The following is a 22,181-nucleotide window of genomic DNA, read 5'->3' as shown; positions in this document are numbered from 1 at the left end:
GCCCGCGCCCGGGGGCGGCGAGGCGAGGCGCGGCACGGCACGCGGACCTCCCCGCCGCGCGCGAGGGCAGGAGGCGGCCTCCCGCAAGGCGCGGCGCGGGGCCACTCCGCCTCGCCCGGACGGAAAGGGGCGGCGGCAGCGCGGAAAGCCCGGCGGGCGGAGCGGCGGACGGGAAGCCGGCTCCTCGGAAAGCCCGGCGGGAGGCGGGGTGAGGGAGCCGCTGGGCGCGGACGGGAGGGCGGCTGCCCGCAAAGCCCGGCGCGCGGATCGCGAGGTTGGCCCTAAGATGGCTGTTGTGCGCGGGGCGCCGTTGCTGTAGCGCCGCGAGGAGCCGCCCGCCGCGCCCCGCCGCCTCGGCCGCCATGGAGTGCCCGCACCTCGGCTCCAGCGTCTGCATCGCACCCGACTCGGCCAAGTTCCCGCAGGGCTCGCCCTCCTCCTGGTGCTGCAGCGGTGAGTGCGCCCGGCGCGGCCTAGGCTGCGCCGGCCCTCCCGGCCTGAGGTGGCCCGGCCGCCCGTGGCCCTCCCGCGGCGGGCTGGCACCTCTGGCTGCCGCCGCCCGCTCCTTTGTTCCCCACGGCCGGCGCGGGCCTCGCGGGGCGTCGCAGCCCCTCGGCGGGAGGGCGCCCCGCGGCCGGCGGAGGGCCTGGGGGCACGGGGGAGGGAGGGAGGCCGCCCGGTCCCCCACCTCGCCGGGGGCCGCCCCGCGGCACCCCTTTCCGGGGGGGCTGAGGGACGAGGAGGGGGGATGCCGCGGCGCTGCGCCTTCCACCCCTTCTGCTCCCCGCGGAGGACCCGGGAAGCGGCCGCCACATGTCTCAGCGGGGCTGGGGGGGGCAGCCCCCGCTCCTGCCCCGGCCTTGCCTGCGCAGCTGCGTCCGGTGCGGGAGCGCGGCCGGCCCGGGGCGGGCCGCAGGCTTTGTCTCCGCCGGGGGCCTGCGCCCCCAGCCTCGCCGGGCGCGGAGGAATGCGAGATCGCGGCTCCTCGCTCCTTTTGTCTGCCGGAGGAGCTGCGTGCTTCGCTCTGCCCAGGGGAAGCCTGGCCGCGGGGACCGGGGCGGAGAGGAGAGGAGCCGGTGGCTGTTGCAGGGTCAGTCTGTTCTTTAAATCAGCCTGAGATTACTTTTTTGGTTTTAATAGACGTTTTTGAAAGGACTTTGGAGAGTGTGGTTTTAATTGGACTGCTGAGGCTGAAGGCGACGCTTGGGACCCCCTTCCGTCGAAGGAGCCGCTCAGTGAAGGCGGTCTGGGGGGGGTCTGGGAGTAACGCTCACCTGCTCTGCAGTGTGGATCGGTGGGAGTGTAGAGGTCATCTTTTTTTAGTACTTTGCTCGCTGGTTTCATAATGCAAGTTGCCGTCTTTGAAACGTATCCTGCCTTCAGTACTGTCCCTCCGTGATCTTGTTTGTTCAGGGGCTTTCCCTTTAAAGGTGCTGTGCCCAAGGCATTTTAAATTTAGCTTTCTGATGGATCATCGCGCTCTTCTACACAGATAACCTGTGATGATTGCTGTCAGTTTTGGTACGTGTTTTTGTTTGCTGTAACTGTAACGCGTTTAGTTATGCTCGGTATGAAAGTAGACGCAACCAAGTACATTAAATGTAGGAAGTAGGCCCCACTTAGAGCAGCAGCATGACTTCTGGCTGTGGGGACCGGAGAGAAAGCCTTGTTCGGGAATGACCGATCAGGGAGCCCTGAAATGCTAGATGTATTTTAAGGTGTTCCTTTTTTTAGAGGAAAGATGGTTGTCCTTTGTCTGGCAACATTGGTGCTTTCATTTGGGAACGCTGCTGCTTGCTTGAGTTCTTCCCTGATTGCGGTTTCCTGGAGTCAAGGTGTGGTAGTGCTGCTGCTTCCTTTGGCAAAACCAGTTATTTTACTCTGTAATGCTTTTGATTTGAGAGGGAGTACACTTTACAGTGGGATAATGTGGAGCATGATTACAAGGGAAGCAGGAGGGCAGGAAAAATCTGTTGTCCCTAACGTGTCTTTACTGCAAAAAAATTCATGACAAGAAGTTTAACTCTGTGGGTCCATCTGTTATCTTCAGAGTATCAAGGGTAAGCAAAGTTGTCAACCAGAAGCATATGGCAGTAGGGAACCACCCTTCAGAAAACTTTAAAAAGATAAAATTGCTAAAACTAAAAATATATGCTCAGGTATTAATATAACTTTCCAACTTCAAAAATGAGCCTGTTTACAGCTGCAGGACCCTGTTAGGCATGCTGCTTGTCAACGAAGAAGTTCAGTGATTAGAACAAATTTTTCTTTGTTGTTCAGAGGTGTTTCTCCCAAACCAGCACTTTCCAGGGAGAGCCAGTTGCTGGGCAATCAACTGATTTATTACAGCTGGTAGGCAGGAAGAAGGTGCCGGACACTTGGGGGAACTGGATAGATTGATGACGATACCATATCTAGGGGACTGTCTCGGTTTGCTATGCTTTTTAAAAAAATTAAGATAGTGAGTTACACAGTACTTGCATAGGTAACTATTGAATTTTTAACAAGGAGGTGGAGAAAAAGGTAGGTGCATTGAATTTAAAGCATTCCAATGAACAAACAGCAGGCTCTTGTTAATTTAAAGCAAATGAAAATTGTTCTTTTTAAAAATGAATTTTGCATTCCTACTAGTATAGTAAAATGTAGTGCTTCCCTTTTGAGTTCCAGCTAGTAATATGTGATTATTGTTACATTAACTCCCTAATGGTATGTAGAGTACTGTCTCTTTCTTGTTTGTGTGCTCATTTTAGTGAGATTAATTTTTTAAAGATAAGTAATACTGTGTTTTTGTCAGTTCACAATAAATACCATATCTTATTTGCTGGTTTTGCTGCAACTTGGTAATATAAAATTTAACAGAGGAAATGCTACGCATAAATTAATATATTGTAAAAATTTAATGCATTTTCTATTGCTTTTGGTGCTGTTTTCTAAGGTTCTGTGGGCTTAGTTCTTTTTGTTGGTGGTGGTGTCTCAGTTGGAGAAAAATATTTAGAAGGTAATTTTCTGCAGTCTGTAATAATGAGGCATCTCTCATCAAGCACGTTGTCTTAAAATGACTCAGAACTTGTCGTCAGTCCTGTTCCGAGTTGCTGCTGACCTTTCCAGAAAAGGAGAGTAAGTGAAGATACTGATACAGGAAGCTTTCTGGCAGCCATGTGACCTCCCAGTGATAGCAAAACATTGCAGAATAGGTTGGAGAGCGAGTTTTTAGTTCAGACTGCCAGTGGCTATTTTTATCATTATCTTGCGTTTCTGTGATTTGAGGAGCTGGAATTGTAGCGCTGACTGAGTGATGCACGTTGGTTAAGTACCTTTTCCTCGCCTCTCCACAAAACCTCTCCAGATTGCAACAATAACTTCACAAGGTAATACGGAGGCACTTTTGAATATTGCTATCCCATACTGAATATTGTGTCATTGTATAACGGAGGGGTGTTGCATTTGATGCTGATATTTGGAAGCTATCTTTATTGAAGTTAGGGAATTGATTAGAGGAGCGTGTGCACCAGCCTAAATTGCTCTTTTGGCCTAAATGAGTTACCCTTGAAGCTACCTGACAGAGTTGTTACGGAGGTTTTGTGATGAAGGAAGACTCTTAAAAAAGCAATAAGAGGAAGCATTGACAACAAGCGTGTTGATCCAAGTATGAATGTTTTTGCTCCAAATTAAAGAGTAATGGCGTATGTTTATTTTTAAGCGTCTCTAGAATGTCTGTTACGTTACCATTGTGTGATTTGGAAGTCTGAGAGTTCAAGCACTCCTGTTCAGAAAATGGCAGGCTTTCCCCTGAGTATTTAATCCGGTCAAGCATGCTCTGTACAGTAAGCGATGCAGAAAGCAGCACGCATTTGCTTTGAGGGGCTTTAAGACTATCAAAAGAGAGCACAGAATGGCTTTTTGCAGATCCAGAGGCAGTTTGTTGTTGTTGTAATTGGGCATTTAAGAGGAGAGAAGGTGAACATATAAAGTAGAAATTGTACAGAAGCTGAAAATGGCTTTTAATCAGTGCTGTTGTGCGAGATACTGCATGCAGATGTCTGCTAATTCCAATTAGAGTGCAGTCTTTCAATACACTTAAATTTCTGAAACTTCTGCTGAAGTGGGAAGCAGAGTAGCTGGAGGCATTGGCAAGACTGCAAAGCGTCACAGACTGAGTCAGTTGAATTTGTATGATGTGCCACACCTTCAGCGCTGTTGTGCAAATCATGTAATTATGAAAAGTACTCTGGAACAGCTCAGATGTGGTATTTCTCAACAACTTTTCATAGACTGATGAAACCACAGGGAGCCGTGCCTCACCTAAGTGAGATTGCAATCTTCTAAGCACACCTGTGCAAGTCTGAAGATATTTTTCCAACTTCTTTTTTCTGTGTGGCGGAGGATTCGTTAGTTCTCACTGGACTCATTGATCGTTCAGTGTAGAATTTGAAGTTTTCTTTAGAAGAACAGCTGCAGACAGATAGGATTGTGTCTGCTGAAATGGAGATTCAGTGATATTTTTGAAAATTTTTTTTTTAAGGGGAATTGTACTTCTGAAGTATGCTTAAAACTGTTGCTTTTCAGATCGCTGTCAGTTGAATACATTTTTTTCTTAAATAACATGATTGTGTTAGCTATTGAAGAGCAATTCTGGCTGTAGACTGGTATTTCATGCAAAAGCTTGATATATTCGCCTGGCATCTGCTTCTTGCGTTCTAACTTCTGTTGAGTAAGAGCTGTAATTTCAGAGCTGGTCAGAAACATACATTGTGGCATTTGCAAATGACACTGGGACCATAAAAAGTACAGAGGAGAGCTAGCACGAGGAAGCTGTTTGAGGACTAGTGAGTGATGATTATGGTGGAAATGCACATGCTGAATTAATGATATTTTTTCTGTGTTTGAAGTAAATTACTAAATTACTTAGTAAATTCAGTTAGTTCAGAGTAACTCCGAATATCACTGAATGCTTTATTTATACGTGAGAGCAAATGCTTTGGGTCAAGTAGGAGAACTTTCAAGAACATGACTGTACTGGGTCAGACTGCTTTTGATGGTTTTTTTGATTGCCTGCCCCCCCCCCCCCCCCCCCAGTTTTTGTTTTCTCAGTTAAATCAGTTACACTGTTCTCTTTTCATTGGGGTAGGTAACAGCATTCTGCCACAGTCTGTTTTTTGGCGTTGGACAGTTGCAGTCAGTGCCAAAACAAACACACTGTAAAAGCTCAGGTAAACAGACTTTAACCGTCTTGGCTTTCCTTTTCATCTCAGCTCCTCGTTAGTGTTTCTTCTCTATCTCCATGAGTATTTGTCTCTCCTTTTGCTTTTTCCTTTTTATTACTAGAGGTCCTCATTTCCTCTTTCCTTCCATTCTTACTAGAATACAGGAGAAGGAGAGAGAACTTGCTAAAACTGGAGAGGGGTAGGTAGGACCTTCTTCGTGTGAAAAACTCTGTTCAGTCAGCTGCATGTAGGCTCAGGGTAAGCTCATGGACAGTGTGTGGACCTAATGGTCTGTGTGTGTGTGAGGGTTATTTGTCACCCTACATATGGAAAATGAAGTTGACCTGGAAATTACCAGATTTATTCTGAAATTTAAATGACAAAAAAACCCCAAACAACAACCTTTTTTTTATTCAGTCACTTAAATATAATTTCAAAGTTGGGTAGTCTTTCATGTGTTTCTCTGGGTCACTGCAATGCAGGAGCGCTTGTTAGTAGCTCTGCAGACTTTATAGGTTGTTACATCTCCTTAAATTCATTCCCTGGCTGTCTTTTCAAGTAAAGCTTGTTAGATTTGGTGTTTTTTTAGACGCAGTCTTGTTTTCCTTAAAACTGTTAATTTTTTTTTCCATTTGAATCGATTACTGATGTAGGAGCTAACCATGGGGACAGTAGTTATCTTTGCCTGTGTGATAGAGCACAGTGCTTTGAAACTGATTCTATTAGAAGATGCACGTTTATTGAGGTGGGGTAAGGGTCTCGATTTCGGTCTCATAATCTAGACCTAATTTTCCTTTTAATTACAAAAAAGGGGAGTCTTTGTTTTCAAATACTTGGTATCTTTTAAAAGTCAAACTTAAATTGATGGTGATTAATATTTTCTGGATTTTTCTTTTCAAAAAATTGTTTGTACTCTCTACTCAACAAAATCCCAATCCGTCACAAAACTTGAACATTAGCTGAAGAAAGAGACAGCCTCAGAGGAAATAAGTAGTCAGACATTAAATACATTGCCTTTGTTTAGAAACTAGATCTAATCTTCATGATGATTTTGAAGATAAATTTTGAAGGACTAATTTTACTACTGACTGTTCTGAAGTATTTAATGATCTAACTAAAAATCAGTGTTTTGAAATGACTCTTCAAAGTATGCCATATGGTAAGGATAGTCTGAGGCATTGTGGAAGTGGGATATATAAGCCACACACAAGTGTGTAAAAGACTTGTGTGCATGGCAGATTCTTGATTTATCCACAGATTAGTGCAAATCTCATTACAGCTGGTTTAAATGTAAGCAGGATAATGATTTTCACCTGCCTTTCCCAAACCCTTCGAGATGTGCAGGTGTTAAACAAGATCAATGCATTATTCTTACTCTGTTTTTCTGATTGTTGCAAGGTGCTAAGGCCGATAGAGTTAGACTAGTTAATTGTTTCGTCACATCTGTGTCTGAGGTTCATAGAGTGAAAGTTTGAGATCCAGTGTTTGGAATGAAATTAAGCTTTGAGCCATTTCTCATTTGATCAGTGCTGCTCACTTGATTTAGTAACCTGTTCATGCTTTGCTTTCTGTTTTAACAAACATTTATTGCCTAGGTAAAAAGTGGTTAAAGGCCATTAATTCAAATAATCCATGGAGGTTAGAAAGTGCAACTCAATCAGAAGTTTAGATCTGAAAGCTAGTTAAGGCTTTTCCAAGTCTTATTTTGAGATTATTGGAGGACCTGTTTTTATTGTAGAGTGAATTAGAATAATGTGTGATAAAATGTTCATTGCTTTATGGTGTCCTTGTTATGTGAGCAGTATAAGATTTTGTGCCCTTAATGATTAATTTCCTTGATTATAAGAGGGTGTTTTAAACTGTACATGACATTATGAATCCACTTACCATTCAGCAATCTTAATGGGTATGTCAAAGCAAAGTGTTTGGGGTTCCACCACCACCTTGGAATATCTTGCGTATTTTTGGATCTTGTAAACACAGTTATGAAATGTCTTTGACAGATTTTATTACCCATTTGAATCTAATCACAATACCCACAGGCAATCTGGCAAAATAAGGTGATTCTTGTGGAAGTAACTGCCCCCCCCCCCCCCCCCCCCCCCTCCATTGCAAGCAGACAGCTTTTTAACTTTAAAGTGACATGGTACTATCAAGCTGGGGGGTGGGCTTGGAGGTCCTTATCAATACCAAACAGATACTGATTTTTCAAGGTAATTCATAGGTACGTCATTTAGGATTCTGTGTGAATGTGAGCGTCTGCTTGTCTGTGCTTGTCCATGTCAAAATACAGGCGTGTTTTCTCAAGATAGCCATGACCCTTTTTAAATATTATTATTTTTTTAACCTTCGGTTCCTAAGTCTTTCATTTGGTAATCTTTTTGTCCACTGAGCATTTGATTTCTTTCTTTTTTGTTCACAGGGGTGGTTAGTAATGGGCCTTTTGCTTAGTATTGGGGAAGTAGGAATGAAACAGTGTGGACCACAAATAAGTAATTACTAGGTTACATAAAGAAAGCAAGAAGCCTTCTTGCTGTCTTTCCCCTCTTTTCCCTCCTATTTCCAGCTTGGATGTTTTGACCTGAGATTGATTGCTAACTGGCTCAAGAAGATTCCTTTCCTTAAGGGTTTAAAAATTACGTTACACTGTTGGCTTTGCTCTGCTTTTTCTGGCTGCTGTCTGAAAATGAGTATTTGTGTGTCTTGCTCTAACATAAAGATTTAATAACTTTTTTTCTTCTTGGCATGCTACTACTATAATGAGGAACAATATCAGTGAGGGCTAGAAAGCATTTAATTTTAAAATATGTAAGTATATGTGTGTGTGTGTTTGTATGTACTTAAATTTGAATACTAATTAGTTATAAAAGTAGCCAAACCACTAGAAATTGGTTTTAGAATGTAAAGGAGAAATAGAGGCAATAATTTTTTTAAAAATGCCTTTGTCTATGATTGTTCAGTAAAATAAGCCTGCTACTGATGTGTTACTACTTTACTTTTTTCTTTTCTTTTTTTAAATAATGCATGTTTTCTCACTGTTCCTTTCAGGTAGGATGTGATTTATGTGGTATATGCAGGAAGATCAACTGCTGACATTTCTTGACCTAAAGTTTGACTTGACATGTAGAAAGACTAGATTACCAAAAAGTATGTCACTACTGTAGCCTGAAAGCTAAGCATCTATATGTGTGATTGGTAGTGCTAAGTGACCTTATTTCTTTACCATAATAAAAGAAGCAGCACAGCATGCTCTATGTGTCTTTGTATATTGCTGCTATAGGTCTGTAGATGATCTGACTTGGTTTTGTACCTTTTTTTCTTTTTTTTTTTTTTCCTTCCTCCTTTACCCACCAGTTCATTTAACCACTTCCTCAGGAGCTGACATGTCTGTTTACACTGGTTGAAAGAAGTTTTCCTTACCTACCTGTCTGCTTTTCCACTACTGGCTGAAGAATATAGGCAGATAAAAAAGTATGCATTTTTTTAACTTCCAAGTTTTTCAATGTGGAATTCTGACTGTGTAATCAAAATACTGAACTGTAAGTTGAGCCTAACTAGGGAGGTGAATTACATGCAGATGAAGCTAATCACATTGTTCTCTGACAAACATTCTTCAGTGTTAGGAATGTGGTGGGGACTTCAATAACCTATTTATTCTACAAAAAATTGTTGACCTACCTGTGTTTTAAATTCTTACTCGGTTGTTGTTTAGTATGTCTACATTATATATGATTTTCTATTGTAATAGAGCGGTTCACTGTAACAATCTGTGAAATTTCTTATATGAAACTGAGCAATGCTTTTATTTAGTGACAAAGAGGAGGAAACCACATGAACTGTTACGCATGAGCACAAATATTAGTTGATTTCATAAGTTCACTCACTATCACAAAACGACTTACTCTATGTTTACTCAGTAAAAACTTAATCTTTTTGGTTTTGGCTGAAAGAGAACAGCAGAAGAAATAATTGGGTTTTTTCCATAGCTGTAAGGTGTGGGTTGTTTGTTTGTTTGTTTCTTTCTTTCTTGTTCAGAGTCTATTTGAATTTTCTTACATTTGAATGTTATTTGAGTCAGACTAAGACTTGATACTGTTGAGACTTCTATTCATTGTGCATCTCTTTGTTATGAGGTTATGAAACACTGAAAGGATGGTTAACATTTTTGTATTGTTAGTAGTGCTTAGCAGGAAACTTGCTTCCTTGTAAATTCTCTTGCTTTGATTTAAATGTAATTTAAATTTTATCTTTTTCTCTAGTATCTGGGTGTTAGCTGATTTTTAAAACAAAACATTTTAAATAGCATGATTAAAAACCATTTCCCCTTCTGTCTGGTTTCATTTTGACTAGAATGCTGTTTTTCTAAAATAGGCAATCAAGATGTCTAACAAATGAATCTTATGTAGAATATTGTTAAATAGAATATTTATTTTTCTAGTATCAACAGTTTAGAACAAGTTCAGTCCATTTATGAACTTCTTGTAATGGGGCTGAGGGTAGGATAGAAAGAAGAGCTTTATGTGAAATAAAGTTTGAAAACAAATGGGAATACTCTTTAAAACCTAAACAGTAAAACAGCTGGCTTGTAAGGAAGGTGCAGAAAATAATCTGAGTTTTCAAAGTCTATAATGTTCCTTTTGCCTGCATTGTGTGTCTAGCATGGGGCTCTAGCCTGCTCAAAGATTTAACAGATACTCTTGTAACATTTACTTCCTTTTTCAGTCACCTGTTTTTCATTACAGTTACTCATCTGGAATTGACTAGCCTTAAGCTCTTAAAATGTAGAGCAGATACTTTTACCAGATGTGTATACACTTTAAACACAACACTCCGCCCTGCCCCCCCTCCCCCCAAATCCTGAACAAAACCACCAACCCTAAGCAACAACAACAAAATCAACAACCACAGACGTTTAACTCAGTATTTCAGTTCTGGAATTTACTCCTAGATTATACAATAACATTGGCATTCTGCTTGGACTTAGTGCACCTCCGTGTGTGTTAATGCCAGTCCTGTCTTATGATTTTACCAACACGTTTAGTTGAGATACTCATTTCAGTATTTTGGATTCCATCTGAATGTAAACAGATAATAGGGTCAGATAATAAAGCTTGCATATATGCTCATAGAAGCTGCAAAAGAATGTGAGGTCAAAAACTGGGAACACGATCAGTTGTGTTAATGCATGTGTACTTAGTACTAAGTAACTTATATTGCCTGTTATGAATTTTTACATGCTGCTTGTAAAAATACTGACTTACCTTGGAGGACATCTATATTTTTTAGGCTTCTTTGATTCTGCTAATAAAGTGGTTTTTTCAGGGCCAGTATCTAGTTCTGCGCATATCCAGATGTCCTGCAGTCTTGACTGATGTTCTGTGATGAGTAACACTTCTAATTTTTGCCCTGAGAAGCTGTTTTATTGTATAAGCTGCTTCATAACCAAGTTTACAGGCCAGAAGGAAAGAGTGCACGTGGCTCTCTAATGTTGTGATTTGGACAGTTCATTCTAAGTGGAAAATCCTTGGTTCCAGTCTCAATTCTAACAACTGAATGTTTTGGCTGGTGGATTTTGAATATAGAATGCATGGATATTTATTGCTGTGGAGACTGCAGCCTAGGTAAAAGCTGTAAATGCTAGGCTTGGTGAAAGTCACACTCTCTCTGCTTTGTCTCGCTGTTCCCCTGAATAATGACTTATTCATGGGAAACGCCATCTTTAACAGAAGGAAATGTTGGTCCTCCCTCAGCACTTCGGAGTAGTCTGGAAGGAAGGTCTTCCAAGGGTAAGAGGTGTGTGCATTAAACCTGAGCCATTCACATCTTGAATGAGTGGGTATTGCGTGGAGAAAACTTCTCAGGTGATTTATTCAGTCTTTGAAAAGACGATGTGCCTGCATCCAGAGGGAGTTCCAGGGCTGTAAATTCCAGTGGTGGGCAGAGCCTTTTTGCAACCCCAGCACAAAAGCCCAGAGGAGGGACAACATCCATCACGTTTGTCTCCTTGATATTTCTCATAGGCTAATAGCTTGAGCAATTCCCTGCTTAGAATACTGGCTTTCATAGATGACTTCAGGTGCCTGATACTTCTTGTGTATTGCGTATGGAAGTTTTAGGTGTTTAATTCAGAGCTGATTTGGCAAGTCACCTTAAAAGTTTTGTGTAGAGTGCTGAGTTTTGGGATGTCTTACCCTGGCCTGCAAGTAAAATGACATAAAGGACTAAGGCATTAGGGCTGGTAGGCTCAGTTCTGATCTATGCTGATAAACTTAAAATTCTTTTGGGAAATTATTTGATGTCTCATTCTCCATTTTTCAGTCTGTAAAATGGAAGTGGGCTCTCTGAGAAATGCTCTGAATCCCGTCATTGAAAAACTTTGCATTTGAGATATTACTACTACAAGATTTTGCATAATTTTGGTTAAATGTTTGTGCAGAGTTTTGTATTCCCACCACTTGCGATTTGTTTCCCAGGATTTTTTGCTTGCAAGTTTCTCTCACCTTTGCTTCCAGATCTTTGGAGGAGGCAGCTTTTAGTCTGATTCCTTAGGCCTGATGTGTCACAGACAGAAGGATCGTGTTTCACAAAGCAGGGGTTTCACATTCTGGTGTGCAGATTGTTGCCTCTTTTTTGTTCACATGTTGTTAATGGAGACTGCCCAGCTGTTCTTTTGCTGCATTTTCAGGTTCTTTTAGGAGCAAAACGTAGACTAACATTGTCCTGCTACCAAATCTTAATTAAACAGGGCACTGAGGGATTGTTAGGCAAAATGAAGTTAAAGGTATGGGAAAGGAAAAGCAAGTCTATTTCTCTAGAATACTTCAACAGTATTCTTGCTTTTTTTTTTTGAGATGTGCACATATGTATGCACGTGTATACACACATGCATGCATATAGCATGTGTATACAGGCTATACATGCAGCATGCTATACATATGTAGCATATATATGTGTTTGTCACCAAGTGCTTATGTTTGTGGGACAATTTGCTCAGCACAGTATCAGTATACCAGCGCAGCCACACCTACGTAAATATTGTGCAGATGGTGAGAGGAGTAACAGTGGCCTTTTTCAGTTTGGCTTGTATCAGTATAGCTGGCCTACTATGTCAACATAAACGGAACTGAAAAAAGGTCACTTAGTCCAACGATGTTTCTGTGCAGGTCATTATGTTACTGTAGTTTAACCATATAATCATACAAGTAAAATAGTACTGTTGGTACAGCTCCTTTTGAGAACAAAGTCCAGGCTGTTTTGTAAAGGCTGTGGAGACAATTTGAAATAGTTTAATGACCCTAATCTTGTTTCCATTCAATGTGCTCTTAACAGAAGGACCAAAGTATTGCTTTTGCTGTGCTGATACTTTGTGGCCTTTTCTTTAGTGATGTAATAAAGGACTATTTTAAAACTTGGATGTAAGCACAGTTCTGTAGTAGCTATGGCCTCAGGTCACTTGTGCTCCTGTGGCAGGCAAGGTCGCCCGTTTGCATCGGTTGCATGGCTGCGCTATTGCCAGATCTCTGTGGACACTGTATCTTGCAGGTTTCTTAACTTGGCTGCCTTACAGAAACTGCTTCCTCTTTGTCTCCTCCTCTTCCTGCTTCTTTTTTCTTTTGCCAGTTTCTAAATTATGCAGTGTGCTATTTAAACAAAACTTCGTTTCACAGGTTGTTTGTGTACTTTTACATAGTTGTAGCTTTTCTATGGTGGAACTCTGTAGCTTTGTTCTGGAAGGAAAACAGTGTTTTCCAGGAGCATTCATGCTTCACAAGGCTGCACTTGGAGTCAGTTTTCAATAAGAAAAATAAAGTCAAGATTCAGAAGTACATATTTGAGTGATCAGGAGGGTAAGATGGGGTGGGGGCCCTGTGATGAGAGTGCCAAACTGATTAGCTGTATCTTACTAATACTACTTGGCATAACTTGATGCACATTGTTTATCAGGATGATTTACAGGAAGTGGAAGCTGGGGCAGAGGGACATCACTGAATGTTCCTATAGTTATGTATGAGTCTGTTTGTAGTGGTGTTTGATCGATTGCTCTCTTGGGGATGGATTGATACTCCTCTTCATTTACAGAGGGCTTTGTAGGCTGTATAACAAATGAGTATTCAGATTTCGCTTAGAGAAATTGTTGTGTAAAAGATAGTATTTCCTCTTCCTATTACATGATCAAAAATTATGTTTCTAAGCTGCTAAATAAGCTGATATTGTTGTAAAATGGCAAATGACTTACTGCTTCAGACAACGTTGTGGCATTGCAAATTTGCTTTCCCTTTTCTTTTGACATGTTAGTATCATCTTTGCCTAACCACTTGAAGCTATTCTAAAAATAGAGCAAAATGAGGCAGTTGGGAACCGTTGCAGTGGCTGCTTCAGTTCAAGCTGAGAAAGCAGCTAGTGTTCCTTAGCCTGTATACCACTAAATAAGGTGTAACAAACACAGATAATTAAGGGGTTTTAATGTGGTTAAGATGTTTGTGGAACATAACTTTATTCCAAAGTAGGGGGTGCTATTGTAGTACACCCCTCCTTCCGCTTTAAATAGCACTAAAAAAAATAAAACCCCAAATCCCTATTGGAATACGGAATATTGAGGGAAGACATACGTACCTGTACAAATGGGTTTGAGAGTCTTTCCTCACAATTCTGTGTAACTGTCTGACCTGAAAATCCTGAACACCCAAATCTTTTTTAAGGGCCAAGTTCCAGGGCTGTGTAATGTCCTTTGACTTGAGAAGGGATTTGCTATGGATCTGTGTCTCTTGTTTCTGGTCTACTTTTAAGCCTAGTGCCTTCATGTCAGTACCACATCTGAAAGGAATAACATGCACTTTCTTTACAGATGAAGCCAAACTGTCTACCTTTAATTTAGATTACAAGCAGTTCAGGGCAGTGACTGTGCTTTTGCTGTGCATTCCGTGGTGCCTGTCTTGTTAGAGTCCTGACTAATGCCTGAAGGTCCTGGCCTAATCTAATTTATTAATAGTAAGTAACAGACAGTAACTGCTTCAAGATCTGAATTGAGGAATACCTAGAGCGCCAAGCTTTAATGCAAGTATCTACTGAGGCAACCTCAGAGAAATACAGAATGTAATCTTCAGCAACCTTTAAAAAAATCAGTTGTGTAATCCTTTCAGAACAGAGCAACTGTAGGTCACAAATTTAATACTGGCTTCTGTGTTTAATCTTAGTGGGAGTCACTTCCATGTTACTTGAGTTCTTTGTGGGAGGAGATGTTTGTGCAGAAGATAAACTACACGTTTCTAATGTGATGCAATTGGGGCAAAGTTCTTCCTAAAAGCTGAAGCAAACAAATGAGCCATCTTTTCCTATTGCCCGATAGGAAAGATGGAACATTTTAGTGGACGCTCTTTTTTTGGCATTGTGCAGAGTTGGTGGACTTGTTTGCTGGCTTTGTGCAGAACACTTAAGCCTGATGTGAACTCTGCAGAGTGAGCACTACTTCAGTATAACTTAATGCTTGACAAGCAGTATTTAAAATGCCTGAATGTGAAATTGTAATTGTCTGGTACATGGTGGAAAGTAAGAATAATAGTTTGCGTCGTAATGCTTTGACCTACTGGCTGAGAACCAGTTTCGTCCACAAGACGATAACATAGTGAAAGCAAAAATGGTGTTTCAGAGTGGGAGATTTCTGCTGGGATTTTAAAGCTGTTTCGTGTTCCTGGCAAGGAAAGTGTATGGTAGTGGCGCATTCATGCAGCACTTAATCTGTTAAGTGCATGAATGGTTTTGGCTTCTGTTTCCTTCCCGTTAATTTTTTACCTTTCAGTTTGTGTAATTCAGGAAAAAAAATTGCATCAGGTTAGACTGGTGGTCCATTTAGCCGGTTTTTAACTGATGATGGCTATTTAAGTTCTTCCCTATGGCTATGTAAGGTCTTCCCTTTCTCTTCTGTTTGCCAGTGCCATTATGGTCAAATTAGACAAACTTCTTCCACTTTTCTAACTTGAAATATAAGCCAAAACAGCTCTACGTGGCCATCCTCTATCTATTGCCAGATTACCATCACAGTTGTAGGAACCCATCAACTTTAGAAATAGGAGAATTTTTTTTTTTTTTTGAAAACCGAACCCAGAAAACTGAGACACGTGAGAAAATGTGTTTCTCAAGTAAAGTAATAATTGCAGCAGTTGAAGAAAACAATTCTGGAGTCTTTACTAAAGAGTTTACAGTAGTTAATTCAAATAATATTTCTGTGGAATGTGCTTTTTTTTCAGTGAACATAGAAAAATTCTTAGTTTTAAACATTTCTTGGATTGGACCTGTGAATTGAAATACAACCACTATTTGTAATAATGAATTCAAATCCAAAAACCAATTATTTAAGAAGCAGTGTTAGCTAGTTTATTTTTCTGTCTGGTTTAGGTAAACAAGGCAAAAACCTAATGGTGGAAAAGTATATTAGCTCTTCTAAATAGCTAAGCTAATCACATCTCTCCTGATTAAAAATTGACCCCCTCCTTGCTTTTTCTTTTTAATTAGCGTTTAATTTGATAAAGAAACTTCTTTCACTTTTGTTAGCTTAGTTTTCTCTGATAGTCTTTGATCTTAGCGGTTTGATCTGTGGCTCGGTGAATGTATTTTTGAGTTTTGCTAGAAGTCCTGCTCAGGTGATCCTGCCATGGAGCAGCTTCTCTGCATGCTTCAGTTTCCCCCATTCCTTTCTCTAAGGTGTGACTCCAGACAGGGAAGGCTGTTCTCAAGCTTTTCCAGAATAAATAACAATATAAGTAATTTACATGTATGCTAGGATTTAATCCTCTTCGCTTTGTTCCTTCTTCCCCCTGGCCTCACAGACCCTTGTATTTCTGATGTCTGATTTTTTCCTCTGTGACTTTGGACTGGGTGCTCCAAGAAGCAGTTACTTATAGCAGATAGAAAAATTAGGTGGCATCGTACCCTTTTGTATATTTGGGATAATTGAAGTTGTCTTTTTATTGTTGTCCTTTACCCTTGCAGAAGCGCAGTTAGCATTTCATTTTTCTTTTCTCATCATATTAGTTGGGTATTTGAAAGTGTAATGCGATTTCTGTAAATTCTGTGGTAATGGGTAGTTGTTAACAGTTTTACTTCATTCAAATCTAAGTGTTGTATATCATAGCATCCCTCCTTCAATGACATGATCCAAATTGGAATTCCTTTCAAAATTTGGGGGTTCAATATCAATTTACTTGTAGTTCCAAAATTGCTGTTGTTTATAAAGATGCATGTGCTTTTTCTTGATTTGACTAATGGAAATTTTGCTTTGCTTGCCTGTTTCGCTGTGTTCTGCCTACATGGGTTATTTATTGAGGTTTTGTTTCTGATCTGAATTTGCAGACTTTGCTACTGGGTTGGGGTAGGAGTTGGAATGTCCCGTTTCTATGAACTCTACCCTGGGATGGTGTTTCATCATTTTCTAGTATCTGCTGTTTTTTCCCTTTTAAGCCCTTTAGCTTAAAAACATCCATGTTTATTTAAGTTAAGTTTTCTAGACTTAGAAGACAGCTAAAAAATTCAGTAACATCTTCTGATGTCATGAATGGATTGCGAAACGCAGCCCTGTGTTACATTTTAACCTTTCAGCTTCTCGTGCATGACTGAAAGGGTAAAATCTTTATGGATAAAGCCTTACCAGCACTGCAGTGTAGGAATACGTGTTGTATAAATGGTGCGTATTATCATGCATTGCACAGTAGTTTATTCTGTGTGCTTCTTATCAGATTGCCAGGCTTTCTTGCAATATCTTCTTTAAAATGGCTTCTTGTATAACTAGTTTTATGAAACAGGAGTGAAGTGCTGTGGCTTTTTTCCCGTGTTTGGTGGACTGCCTTACTAAAAGCCAAAAGAAAGGCTTTTAAACTTTACCAGTGTTTTTGCTGCTTTTTGTTCTGGTATTTCTGTATTGTATTTCAAAATCAAGTAGACCTCATGTGGATGTAATACAAACAAACAAAAAATTTTTCATGGAAACTAACAGGTAAATGTGTAGCCTGCAACTAAAATCCAAGCCAGAAGGCTAATGTGCTTTAGTGTCAATAGCTCTTCAGGCTGTTAGTTTAGCCCCTAATATAGGTTAATGAACATGACTGGCTATTTTATGTAACTGTGCTGCTAAGGTGGAGTCAGCAGAACTATTGCTAGCGCTCAAGATGTGTTATACAACTGCAATATCGGAGCCAATTCATTTGACGCTTTTTTTTTTTTTAATCTTTTGTAGTGTGCCGGTCAAATAAAAGTCCGTGGGTCTGTCTGACATGCTCAAGTGTCCATTGTGGAAGGTGGGTACAAAGTGCTAGTGTGCAAATCTTTTAATTAGACTTTTATGTTTTTCCTTTGTTGCTCAACTCTGAGGGAGTTCATTCAGATTTTCCTGAATGCCTTATAATTCCCTGAAATAAACCTTTTATGATCTCATTTAACATTGTATGTTTATACTGACCACACTTCTTTGCTAAGTTACGAGAGTCCAGAGATTATACTCAACATCTTTTTTTTTTTTTTTCCAAAAGAGAAGTGTACGATGAACGCGATTGCTCAGCTCAAAAAGTGCCTGGAGAACTGCTAATTCAGTAGATTATTGTAAAGTTCCATTCTGTAAAAGATGTTTCTATTGTAGTAAGATTAAACCAATAAGAATTCTTGGAAACCCACAAATCCGAAGTTGGCACAGCTTATTTTGAGGAAAAATAGCAACTGTCCAGCTTAGACAGAAAATACCTTAAATGTACTGTAGTTTTGGAACAAAGTTATTGCCATAACATATAAGGAGTAGCTACCATCAGAATTCATTCAGAGTACACCTGTTTTTTGTCTGTGTTAGTTGAAGTACACCAAAAGAATTTGTAGAGGAATGATACAGTCAATGCTGTTATTTATATGTCAGGATAACTGCAGAAAATTTGCTGCTACATAAATGTTTGAGATGCACGTATTAATGAGAATGCAGTTAGTGTGAACATTTAGACAGTATCTGAGATGTGAACATGTTTTCATCTGTAGGGTAGCATCTGTGCTGGTGTGCTTTTATTCCGGAAAAGCATCATTAAACTTAGTGACTTTGTCTTTTAAAGTGGATTCAATAAACTCCAGGTTTTGTTTCTTTGATCTGGATAGCAGTAAGTGCCGCAATTTTAATAATGTCTCTTACTTAGAGTTTTCAGCACACCCCCCTTTTTTTTTTTTCCTCTTTTTATTTATTAATTTATTTTATAAATTTATACTTGACAAGAGCTTAGAGAGGGGGAGCTACTTCATGTTACGTGATGGTGTGAAATAAATAGTTTGGAATATTTTACTTGTTACCAATTTAAAAAAAAATATTACTACTACCCACATATGACCTTTCTTGTGTGCAGTTAGTAGACATTGAGTCAGTTATCTATGCAGTTTGTTTTGACTTTTCGAACCACTCCCATCCTTAGAATGGAAAGTAATGGAATGAGAAGAATGTTATATACCTTGTAATGGGGGCACTTGTGATCATGAAAGCACACTGCCTATTCTGCTGTTCAGATATTGTTTGAAAATAAAGGAAGAGAAATAGAGCTTTTCAGATTTTCACTTGAAGTACATCCTCCAGGTTAGAGTCATTGGGAACATTACTGACCATGTTATAGCAGCAGAGCATTTCTAGTGGGAGCGTAGCTTTATAAACTTGTCACTTGCACTGTTAGGCAGAAACCCAACTCCTGCAAGCACAACTGTCTCATTCGGGTTATGACATAATTGTTGCAGGATTCTGCCAGCACAGCCATGTTGGTAACCCTGTGGTGTCAGTGCCTTAACTAGCACAGCTGCCTTAGCAGAATTGTTTACACTTGCATGTGAGAACAAGTGTAGAATACCAGACCTTCATGTGGAGCATCTGCAGAGCTCCTGTCGGTTAGCATTGCTGAGTTCAATAAGCAAGAAATGGGGGAGGAGGGAATTCACCTGAGGTCTGGCTATGCCCTTCTAAGTGTTAATGATTTTCAGCTGATACTTAGGGCTCTTGCATTTGTAATGACACTTTTTTAATTAAAGATGCTTAATTTTCTAGATGGCAAATTTTGAGCATGAAAATGTTCACTGTGTCAGCAAAAAAGCTGTAGGATTTTAGATTTCTTTTTCAGTTATGTAACCCCAAGCCCTAGAGCCTTTCGAATTCATGAACTTTATAAAATGTAGAATGCTGTAATATTAAATCGTGCTGCAGAATGGGAAAGCTTGAAATGGATGTGCTTTCATACGGGGGTCGGCACACTGTTAAAGTAATCACAAACATGATGAGTGCTGGGTGAGAAAAAAGCAGAGCTGTAAGAAAAGTATATGGGAAAGCAATACGGAGAACTAACCACATTACAAGTATGGAAAAAGGAGGCTAATGGTTTTCTCAGTTGTGAAGGTGCATCAGTCTGTCCAGGGCCCACATCCTGGGCTTTGGTACAAGGATGCCAGTTTGTGGTTGCTATGAAGGAGAGGGAAAGATTAATTTGGACAACGTGGGAGAGTAAAGGGGTAAAAAGGTAGAAGGTTTAACCAATGTTTTGACACAGGTGAACTGCCTATTTTAATGCCTGTATAAATATTGGATGCTTATTAGGCTGCCTTTTTTCTTCTTATTTTCAATGAATGTTGGTTAAGTAACTGTTTAAAAGTATAAGACTTTTATTGTTTTTCATTTATTTTAGGTATGTGAATGGCCATGCAAAAAAGCATTATGAAGATGCACAGATTCCTATGACCAATCACAAGAAAACAGAAAAACAAGAGAAAGTTCAGCATACTGTGTGTATGGATTGCAGTAGTTACAGTACATACTGGTAAGGGCTTAAATGCTGTATTTTGACAACTTTTTACATACCAGAAGGTGAAAACGTTAGACTCCTGCGAAGCATTATATTACACACATTTTTGAGCACTTCATGTCTTGATTTTCAGACCTGGCTGTTTAAAAACAGTTATGAAATAACCCTCTGCTTTTGCATGTGTGTTGTAGCTCTGGTTGCGGCTAAACTCACGCATTTCAAATGACTTAGCAGAAACTTTTTGAAATAAATGCTATTTATGTGGTTTGGAGTTGCTTCTGTTTGCTTTGGGGTATGTTGAGAACCTAACCTCTTGATTGCAAAAGCTGCTGTTCGGCTGTAGTTACTCCTTCCATCACATTGGTGAGCCTTTCACATATCCTTTATTTGTCAGAATATCAGAAAGTGAAGTAATACACTACAGTTCCTGTCCAAGAGATGTGAACTTGAGGTGTGCGTGTGTGTGTTTTGTTTGGGTCTTTTTCCAATATTCGTTTTTTTTCTTCCCTCTGAAAGAAAGGCTTCTTTCTTTTGGAGATTTGGTGCAACCTGCACGAGTTTGGGAAAGTGATGGATCCTGTCGCGAAGCAGCATCAACTCTCTGGCAAGATCAAGTAGTAGAATCACAGAAGTGATCCTTTTAACAGAAGAATGGCCTGGGCTGATGTATTCCATCAGTTTCTTAGAGTGAGATGTGAGCACTGTTTGGGGAGATTTAATAGTTACGCCGATAATGTGAGGTTCCTTATCTTCCTTATTCCTCAGAGAGCAAAGACTGGAAGTCTATTGAAAGCAATGCTTTTGTGCGTTCAGCATCTTCTATCCTCTTCATCCCTAAGCAAAACTGTTCACAGCTGCTTCCGCATTTCCTGTTAGCGTCATGGTTTCATATGTGTGTCGTTACTTCTGCGGTGTGTCAGTGCTGGATTTGAACAGTGCAAATCTCGGGGAAATCCATGTTACGGTCTTGTAAAATGACTGAGTATATAGCTCCACTGATGGGTATTTTGTTCAAATAATTGGGTATCTTTTGTGTACTTCATCAGGGAAAAATCTGTTTGCTGAAGTTTGGGGATCCAGTTTTATGAGGAATACTTCTGTAACAGATATTTTTATCCCCTGCAAGTAAAATCACAGTTCAGTGGTCTCACCTGAAGAAAGAGTGTTCGGAGCAACTCAAAAATTACACAGATGGTGCATGCAGCAATGACAAAAGCTGTATGGGTGTTAAGCATAAAGGAAGGGTTTGAGTAGCTTTGTGATGTACGGGGATTTTGCTTCTATTTACGTTTTATTTAAATGACCAGCATTTTTATCTGCTCCTATGTGAAAACATTAGAAAACAAAATTTTTATAAGTGATACATGTGCACAGGTTACCAGCATTGGAACAGCTGTGGAAAGCTAATTCCAGTTTCCCGATTAATGCTGTTAACAACTGAGCTCTACGTTGTGGCGTTTTGTTTTGTTTGAAGTATGACCTGTATTCCGGTCACTCTGAAGGTAGTAATGTGCGGAGGAATTTTAGCAGCGTATTTGAAGTCTTGATTATATCTCCACTTACTATGACAAATAGCATGCCCAACTTGAGGCTCGATGAGTTACACTAGCAAGTCAGAGCACCCTGCTGACTTTATCCGAAACGCAATATGGGCATTGCAAAATGACGACAGCCAGACTGAGGACTATGGAATCTGTTACTGAAACGAACTATGCTTGTGAGGAGCACGTAGGCACGCACTTAGGAAGCTCACTGGTGTTTCACAGCATATTTGTGGTAGGACAGATGTGAAGCAGTTTAGCATGTGATGTCTTTTCTGCTGTAATCAAAGGAGAAGGCTGAGTCATCTGTGGATGAACTGGAACTAACTGTAGAGAGCTTTGCCTTGGGGAGTTCCTGTTGCATATAATTCACTAGCAAATTACAACTCTCCTGCGCTAATGTGAAGCTGAACAAGTTTCAACAGCAGTGTATCTTTGCATTCATTTAGGATATTTCAGTTTTTTCCCACCTGATAATCAGAAAAAGGTACCTGCATTTGTTATTGCACCCATTTTTTTCAGTGAAAATGAGCTTAGATATGTAAAGATGAAGCAGAAAGCATTCAGACCAACTTCTGCCCCTTTATTTCACACAGTACTGTAGGGGCTGCTATCAGATAGTGCTTGCCAGTTAAAGCAAA

The 22,181-nt window shown here is 40.3% G+C and overlaps 1 protein-coding gene across 3 annotated transcripts in view; it reads left to right on the top strand.

Moving 5' to 3' along the window:
* Positions 1 to 362: 362 nt before the first annotated feature.
* The window catches only part of USP3 (ubiquitin specific peptidase 3), a 46,962-nt gene continuing 25,143 nt past the window's right edge, over positions 363 to 22,181 (top strand). The window contains exons 1-3 of one of the 3 annotated variants that reach the window (XM_059823899.1): positions 363 to 453; positions 17,431 to 17,491; positions 19,883 to 20,014. In XM_059823899.1, the coding sequence (XP_059679882.1) occupies positions 363 to 453; positions 17,431 to 17,491; positions 19,883 to 20,014 (284 nt within the window). Of the gene's footprint in view, positions 454 to 1,485; positions 1,522 to 17,430; positions 17,492 to 19,882; positions 20,015 to 22,181 lie in introns of those variants that run through there. The other 2 variants (XM_059823900.1, XM_059823901.1) reach the window with 2 other exon arrangements.

The sequence above is a fragment of the Gavia stellata genome, chromosome 13 (assembly GCF_030936135.1).
Source record: "Gavia stellata isolate bGavSte3 chromosome 13, bGavSte3.hap2, whole genome shotgun sequence".
NCBI lineage: Eukaryota > Metazoa > Chordata > Aves > Gaviiformes > Gaviidae > Gavia > Gavia stellata.
This window is presented reverse-complemented; position numbering and strand designations above follow the sequence as displayed.